The sequence below is a fragment of the Rhinopithecus bieti genome, unplaced genomic scaffold (genome assembly GCF_001698545.2).
Source record: "Rhinopithecus bieti isolate Rb0 unplaced genomic scaffold, ASM169854v2 scaffold_947, whole genome shotgun sequence".
In the NCBI taxonomy this organism is placed as follows: domain Eukaryota; kingdom Metazoa; phylum Chordata; class Mammalia; order Primates; family Cercopithecidae; genus Rhinopithecus; species Rhinopithecus bieti.
The window spans coordinates 3810536-3818860 of record NW_016803664.1 but is presented as its reverse complement, the minus strand read 5'-3'; the positions used below and the strand labels follow the sequence as shown (position 1 = coordinate 3818860).

The 8325-nt window shown below is 39.4% G+C and overlaps 1 protein-coding gene across 2 annotated transcripts in view; it reads right to left on the bottom strand.

Moving 5' to 3' along the window:
- Positions 1-5362, bottom strand: part of MNS1 (meiosis specific nuclear structural 1) — a 41520-nt gene extending 36158 nt beyond the window's left edge. The window contains exons 1-2 of one of the 2 annotated variants that reach the window (XM_017847084.1): positions 5190-5362; positions 4019-4240 (exon numbers count right to left, since the gene is read on the bottom strand). In XM_017847084.1, coding sequence (XP_017702573.1) covers positions 4019-4240; positions 5190-5192 — 225 coding nt within the window. In that variant the 5' untranslated portion in view covers positions 5193-5362. The remainder of the gene's footprint in view (positions 1-4018; positions 4241-5189) is intronic. The other variant, XM_017847086.1, reaches the window with a different exon arrangement.
- Between the last annotated feature and the right edge of the window lie 2963 nt (positions 5363-8325).

Genomic DNA, 8325 nt, shown 5'->3' with positions numbered 1-8325 from the left:
TATAAATATATATATACACACATATATATATGTGTGTGTGTGTGTGTGTATGACTATAGTTTATTCAAGTGCAAAGCTTGAGGATAGTCACTCAGGAAACGCAAACTGCAAAATAATGGGTCATTGTTCCAACGTGGGGAAGTTAAGGTTTCACTTATATAGGCAGAGATAGAGAAGCTTAACAGGGTTGCAACATTTTCCATATAAGGTCAGTGTATATATTACAGCAATTTAATTAGTTGCATTCCAAGGAACATTCCATGAGAAAGGGTAATGATCTTGAGGGGTCTTATCTCTGGTGTCTTTCCTAATCATTTACACAACAAGAATAAGGAGGATTTAATCTGTAATTGGAAAAGCAGAAGTTGTAGCAGCATGCTATGTGACTCAGGACATAGTCACATTCCTCTCAAGGCTAAAAACTAAGGAGACATGACAACTAAATGCAATCTGTGGTCCTCAACTAGCAAAAAAAGACATTAGTGGACAAACTGATGAAATCTGAATAAATCTCGTAGTTAACAGTATTCTATCAAAGCTAAATTCTCCATTTTGGTAACTTTTCTATGATTTTCATCTATCTAAGACGTTAAGAAGTAGTCACGTGAAGGGTATATGCAAATTCTCTACACTATTTTTGCAACTCTCCTATAAATCTAAACTTATCTCAAAATAAAAAGTTAAAAATATGCATATTTCCAAGATTGTTCACTGAAAAGACCTGGAAGCAATTATAACCCAAGAATTATGAGTAAACCAAGCACCCAAATTTTCTTGAAATATTATTTCCACTAAATGATAACAGGGCTTCCTGGCACAATGGCTGATTCCAGGTGTATGACAAGAAATATAAGAGATAAGCTTTGTATTTGTCAGCGTTCTCTAGAGGGAATGATTATGAAGGCAGACAAGTTCTAAGATCTGCCAGGTGAGCTGGCAAGCTGAAGAACTAATGGTTTTGTTCTAATTTGAGTCCTAAAGCCTCAGAACCAGCAGGCTCAAGACCCAGAAAGAGCCAATGTTTTAGTTTGAATTCAATGACAAGAAAAAAAGCAAATGTCCCAGCTGAAAGGCAATCAGGCATGAAGAATTCTGTCTTATTCAAAGGAAGGTCAATCTTTTTGTTCTATTCAGGCCTTCAACTGATCAGATGAGGCCCACCTATATTAGGGAGGGCAATGTGCTTTATACTCAGTTTACAGATTTAAATGCTAATCTCATCCAAAACAAGCTACAGAAACACCCAGAATGATGTTTTATCAAATACCTAGAAACCCCAAGGCCCAGTCAAGTTGACACATAAAATTATCACAAGCCTAGAACATTTTGTTTTGACAGAAAGCAAGGAAGGTATCAAAGATTAAGGAAATATTGTCAAAAGGGCACAGAGGGCTGGGCACAGTGGCTGACACATGTAATCACAGCACTTTGGGAGGCCGAGGCAGGCAGATCACTTGAAGTCAGGAGTTCAAGACCAGCCTGGCCAACATGGTGAAATCCCATCTCTACTAAAAATACAAAAATTAGCCTAGCATGGTGGTGCAGGCCTGTAATCCCAGCTACTTGGGAGGCTGAGGGAGGAGAATCTCTTGAACGCAGAAGGCAGAGGTTGCAGTGAGCCAAGATGGTGCAGCTGCACTCTAGCCTGGGAGACAGATGAAGACTCTGTCTCAAAAAAAAAAAAAAAAAAAAAAAAGACAGAGGCAATATAAAAGGGCATCCATTGGCCAAGGATGAGATAATTTGAGCATCAAAAATAATAATAAATGCAATTAAGTATATAAATATCTATTAGTCCATAAAGGTATTTTAAAAGAGACAAAATCAAAACTAAATAAAACAAAATTTTAAAACAATCACAACATAGGTAGACACCAATGGAAGAAAACAGGACACCAACTCCTTACTCTGAAAATTAACTGTTTCCTTTTTCAGTAAGAATAAGTAACCCTAGTCAATAATACAAGTTCTTTTTCTTTTTCTTTTCTTTTTTTTGCAGGGCAGGGGCAGGGGAACAGGGTCTCTGTCACCCAGGCTGGAGTGCAGTGGCAAGATCATAGCTCACTGCAGCCTTGAACTCCTGGGCTTAAGTGATCCTTCCATCTTGGCCTCCCAAAGTGCTAGAATTATAGGGGTGAGCAGTTGCGCTGGCCCGAGGTAACGTTCTTTACAGAGGAATTTCAGCTAATTAAATGTGAAAGGAGTAAAAGAATCAGAAAATCAGTTTTTGTAACCACTAATGAAAGAAAAAATTCTTTTGTGAAACCACAAATGAAAGTTTATGGGAACCTTTACAGTGGAAAAACGAGACTGTCTCCCTAAACGCACTGATCAATACTGGTATCACTAAAAGTGGAACAACCAGACCTCATGTGCTCCCTGTTGTGACACAATGACAAGGACAGCATCACCTATGGAGCATTCTCGCCAAAAAAGGTGGACCGCAATCTAATTGTGTCTTTATGGCTAGGTTCTATTTAGAGGAAATATACATTTAGGGAAATAAATAGGGAAATAAATTGAATGAACATGAGGAAGCAAACATGTATATTCAGAATGTGGGCTGCTGGATAAAACAACTGGCTTAGTTTAACAAGCTAAAAACATGAAGTCAAAAAAAAAAAGGTGAAGGACGGGCTGTTTTCAATTAAAAGGGACTTAAACAGACATAACCACCAAATACACTGTATGAACCTTGCTTGGATCTTGGTTAAAACAAACCAACTGTAAAAGCAGATTTTTGACACAACCACAGAAATGTGTTTATGGAATGGGCGAGATAATAGCATGGTACTCCATATAAGAAAACATCCATATTTTGTTAGATGTATTCTTAAGTATGTAGGAGAGCGTTGGTGTTGATACCTGGGATTTTCTTTCAGATTAAAGAAAAAATAATAAAAGAATAGGAAAATATCCAACCCCTAAGATCTGCTTTCGCAGAGTTAAAAAAAAAAAAATCGTATCTAAGCTTTTGAATTTGGAACACAGAAAGGGTGGATACCATTTTTTAAATTTGCTTTTGTTATTCTCCACAAAATCCTCCAAAATGTTTAACATACAGCAGGTACTCAAAAACTACTGACATATCAGAATACCTTTTATGTATTTATGAGAATTCACTTCTGTCATGTCTCCATTCTTATTAGTTTCCCTTTTCTACCACCTTAATCCCTTAAAATGTTGAGATATACGAAAGTGTTCATTTTCTACCATTTAATAATGTACACGTTAATTTCAGTAAATTTTTTAAAGGCACCCTTAAACTTTTGTTTTTAGAAATTTATGAAAGGCAACACAATTGTACTTACATGAACAAAACTTGTAGTAATGACTGAGTTCATATTTATGTTTAAAAAAATCTGAGTGCTTATTCTGTATCAGGCATTATTCCAAACGCCTTGCATGTATTAACTCATTATTAAAACAATCCTAAGTAGGAGGTACTATTATTATTCCCCATTTTATAGAAAAAGCATAAAAAAGCAGGCCAGGAGTGGTGGCTCACCCCTATAATATCAGCACTTTGGGAGGCCGAGGCGGGCGGATCACGAGGTCAGGAGTTCCAGACCAGCCTGGTCAATTATGGTGAAACCCCGTCTCTACTAAAAATTAAAAAATTAGCCAGGCGAGGTGGCAGGCGCTTGTAGTCCCAGCTACTCGGGAGGCTGAGGCAGAAGAATCGCTTGAACCCCGGAGGCGGAGGTTGCAGTGAGCCAAGATCGTGCCACTGCACTGCAACCTTGGTGACAGAGTGACACTCCGTCTCAAAAAAAAAAAAAAGTAAAAGCAACTTACTCAAGGGTCCGTAGCTAAGGTATAGCAGTAGTAGGATTCAAAGACAGGCCGGCTCCAGAAACCCAGCTCTTTCCGATTACACTGAGCTAAGGCACAATCCGGCATCCCTTACCTGCTGCTGCCGTTTATCTGCTCATTTCCAGCATTAGCAGCTCACTTTCATCATTTCCAAGGTGCAAAATGGAGAAAACAAAATGTAACAATGAATAGTAAAACTTACCTTTTGAATGGCCTCTTCCATATCCAACTCAAATTGTTCATTTTGTAATAATCTGAGAAACTGCTTGCGCTCAACACGGTTATCATTTTCATTCTGCACCATTCGATTCCTGATTTGACTGTTGATGTTTTTTAGCGCTTGGACATGTAATTTCTTGCAGTAGTTTTCATCTACTAATTTCTGATGCCTTTCACTACAGCTCATATTTCTCCTTTTGGAAGCCTACGATGGAAGAAAGAAAGATGCATATTTTGATATTCCAAAATCTAAAAAAAAAAATGATATAAACCTTAGTAACAAAGGATACAAAGAGCCTGGCTTCCTTCCTAAATTCAAAGGAGTATACCGAATAAAAAGTAAACGTGGTAGATAAATATGTTCACATCTCGATCAAAGAGGTACTGCTATTATTTCCTATTTTATGGATGAAACATGAAAAGTAACTTTACCCAAGTTTCTGCAGCTAAAAAATAGCTGTACTAGGATTAATCGCACCCTACAGNATATAAACCTTAGTAACAAAGGATACAAAGAGCCTGGCTTCCTTCCTAAATTCAAAGGAGTATACCGAATAAAAAGTAAACGCGGTAGATAAATATGTTCACATATCGATCAAAGAGGTACTGCTATTATTTCCTATTTTATGGATGAAACATGAAAAGTAACTTTACCCAAGTTTCTGCAGCTAAAAAATAGCTGTACTAGGATTAATCGCACCCTACAGACCCACATCTTTACTACCACCCGGGAATTTCTCCTTCCCTCATTCCACCCACCACCACCACCACCACCACCACGACTACCACATAGGGCCATAAAGTGCTGTTCAGAAGCTGCTCAGGTTTTCCTAATATAAGTGTAACAGGTCAGCTCGCTGCTGCTATTTCTCCATTCGCTTTCTCCTACACTTTTATTTCTACTTATTTCTTCAGAGGTTCTATTGGGCAGATTTAAAGACGTATTTAATACACTATCCGAAAAGAGCCAAAAAGGCTGGAAATCACCGCGAGCGTCCCTTCTAATAGCACCTGAGGCCTCCGAAAGCAAATACAAGTTCCCCAATTAATGCCCAGATTAAGCACTTAAAATCCTTTTTTAGAAGCAGATGAGCGCCAAACTAGACTTAAATCAACAAATAAACAAGTAGTTTCGAGTCCCCCAACTGGCTCACCATCTTGGCTGACGAAAAATACCCCCTCTCGTGGGACCGCGGCCACCACCTCCCACCGCAAATGCAGCAGCCAGCAGCCCCTAGGAGCGCACCTGGCTGCGCGCTCTCGGGTGTTTACGCGGCGTCCCGGCAACGGTGGAGCTGCTGGCCCTCCGCTCGACCAAGACTGAACCACGCAGAGCGTGGCCTCCCATTGGGCGCGGCAAGATCCAATCGGCATTGAGCTTCTTAGGAACTGGGCAGGAGGGCTACTTCTATAGGTCTAAACTAGAAAAGCGGGACGTTCAGATTGTGGCCTGACCCCAAGCACTTTGCAGTGGGCTAGGGGAACTCGATTTCCCTCCAGCGGCCGAACTCTGGTTTAAGTGGGTTTGGGAGCGAAGATCAGGCCTGTGAAAACTGTGCACAGAGAAATACACAAACTACTGCCCAATACCTGGAGCCTAAGGCAATTTCCACGCATGGAGCATCCTGCACACTAAGTGCCTAGTCAGCCAGGCTCTGCTAGGGACGATGACTGGTTTAATCCTCAGCTGTGGGAGTCCAGGTCGCTGTCGCCTTTGCTGAGTTGTGAGGCACTGAGGTAGCATGAGCTTCCAGCAGCCTTCGCTTCACTCCCTGCAGAAGCTGCTGGTAAATTTTGGGACTAAAATGTATGAGCCACATGAATCTTACTCTGCTATGTGGTCCAGGTAGTAAGAAAGAGCACGTTACATGATGGCAGGATGTTGATCTGGTTCATTTCATAGGCAGGTTAGACACTAAAGTCCATTTTAAATGGGAGAGTTTAAGAACGATAATGGATCAGAGAAATTAGATACTGATTTTAGAAATGATACATTCAGAGAAATCTTGTCAACACTAAAATATTTTTAAAAGGTGATTAGTGGTATAACTTTGTGTTATTCTAATTTGAAGTCCATCTTCTGTAGCAATATGTCTGCTTAAAGATTAATAACAAATAGGACTTCCAGTTTCAGTGCTGACGTGTAAAAGCTTAGAAGTTGTCACCCCCATCCTTACAACCAGAAAAAAACAACAAAAATCAACGACTTCTCTTGGCACCATCATACAACTGAGGTCGCTCCTCTGTCCTTTGGTCATTTATCACGTGGTTGCGTATCTATGTTGTCACTACTACTCCACTCATTGCCATCACTGTTTGAGAGGAATGGAGAGAAGGTGTAAACCTGCCCCCTGGGTGTTCTGTGTAAATTGATCTGGAATGGAGCAAAGCAGGCAGCCTGCTATAAATTTCTCTTAGCATATCCATCTCCGCAAGGGGTTGGGCCCTCCGCAAGGGGTTGGGCCTGACCCAGGAGTCAGGCATGGGTTCAGGGTTGAACAGGGTATAACACATTCAACAGAGTGTCAATAGAGTGTGGGTTTTAATTTGTTAATTCCTAATAGTGAACTAGTGACATTGCAAAGTATTTCAGCAAACATGTATGTTTTTTGTTTGCTTTTCGAATTGAGGACTTTTGTTTCTAAAGGGAACTTCCCCAGTTATAATTCCTCATTTCCAGTATACCCTCGGATATGGTAGAAGGATTCATATAATTTAATAGGTAATCTGAGAAAAGGATTTTTGGCCAGAATATTGACCTAAATCCAAGACAAATTTAATCAATTGTAACAGCTGATTTTAACCTTTAAAAAAATTAGCCTAACAATTATTACATTTTTAATAGACTTTGCTCTTTTTTCGAAGCAGTTTTAGATTTACAGAAAAATTTACAGAACACAGAGAATTCCCCATCTCACCTCTCCTCCCCACCACACCCATACAATTTCCCCCTACTTTTAGCATTACACATTAGTGTAGTACATTTGTAACACTTGACGAACCAATATTAATATGATTAAGTTCATAATCTACATTAGCGTTCACTTTTTGTTTTGATAGGTCTATGAGGATTTGTTTTGTTTTCTGAGATGGAGTCTGACTCTGTCACCCAGTCTGGAGTGCAGTGACATGATCTCGGCTCACTGAAACCTCCGCCCTCCAGGTTCAAGTGATTCTCCTGCCTCAGCCTCCCAAGTAGCTGAGACTACAGGTGAATTTTTGTATTTTTAGTACAGACAGAGTTTTGCCAATTTAGCCAGGCTGGTCTTGAACTCCTGACCTCAAGTGATACGCCCACCTTGGCCTCCCAAAGTGCTGGGAATATAGGCATAAGCCACTGCTCCCAGGCGGGTTTTGAGAAATACATAATGTCATGTATCTGGCCAGGAGTGGTGGCTTGCACCTGTAATCCTAGTTACTTGGGAGACTGAGGCAAGAAGATTGCTTGAGGTCAGAAAATTGAGACATATTGTCATATATCTATCATTACAGTATCATACAGAATAGTTTTATTGCCTAAAAGGTCGCTGTGTTTTACCTATTCATTTCTCCCTCACTCCTTCCTCACAAACCCCTGGAAACCACTAATCTTTCTATTGTTTCTATGGATTTGCCTTTTCCAGAATGCCATATCATTGGAATCATACAGTATGTAGCCTTTTCAGACGGGCATCTTTCCCTGAGCAACACTCATTTAAAGGTTCCTGCAAATCTTTATGTGACTTGATAGCTCATTTATTTTTATCACTAAATAACATTCCATTGCATGTCATTATTAAAAAAACAATTATTACATTTAAATATTGTTTCTAGTACTAAATTATTACTATCATAAATGATACTTCATTGTTAAGGGAGGATTTATGCCTTCCCAACATTACAAGGAAGTCTTCTTGTTCATTTCCCTCTAGAAAATAGCTTTTCACCTACAGGTCTAGACTGAAAGGTCTAGAGTACTGAGGGGAAGGAGCTTTTCCTTATAATAAATGATGAATTATACTGATTAATGTCTCGCAATAGTTACAACATAACAGGGTTGAACTTAACAGAGTTACTGATCTGAAATAAAGCATGTTAATAGATGTGCACTGTTACATGTAACTATACAGTAAAAATTATTTGCGAAATGGTATTGCTTTATAAAATAAAGCAATTAGAACAAAACAATTTTTCTTTCGTTCAGAAAAATGCCCAAATCTAATCTAATTTGCTGCAGCTGGACACCACCTGCAGATGACTGTTGAAGTACTCTGAACATTACACACTTATCTTTTAAATATTGATAATGCC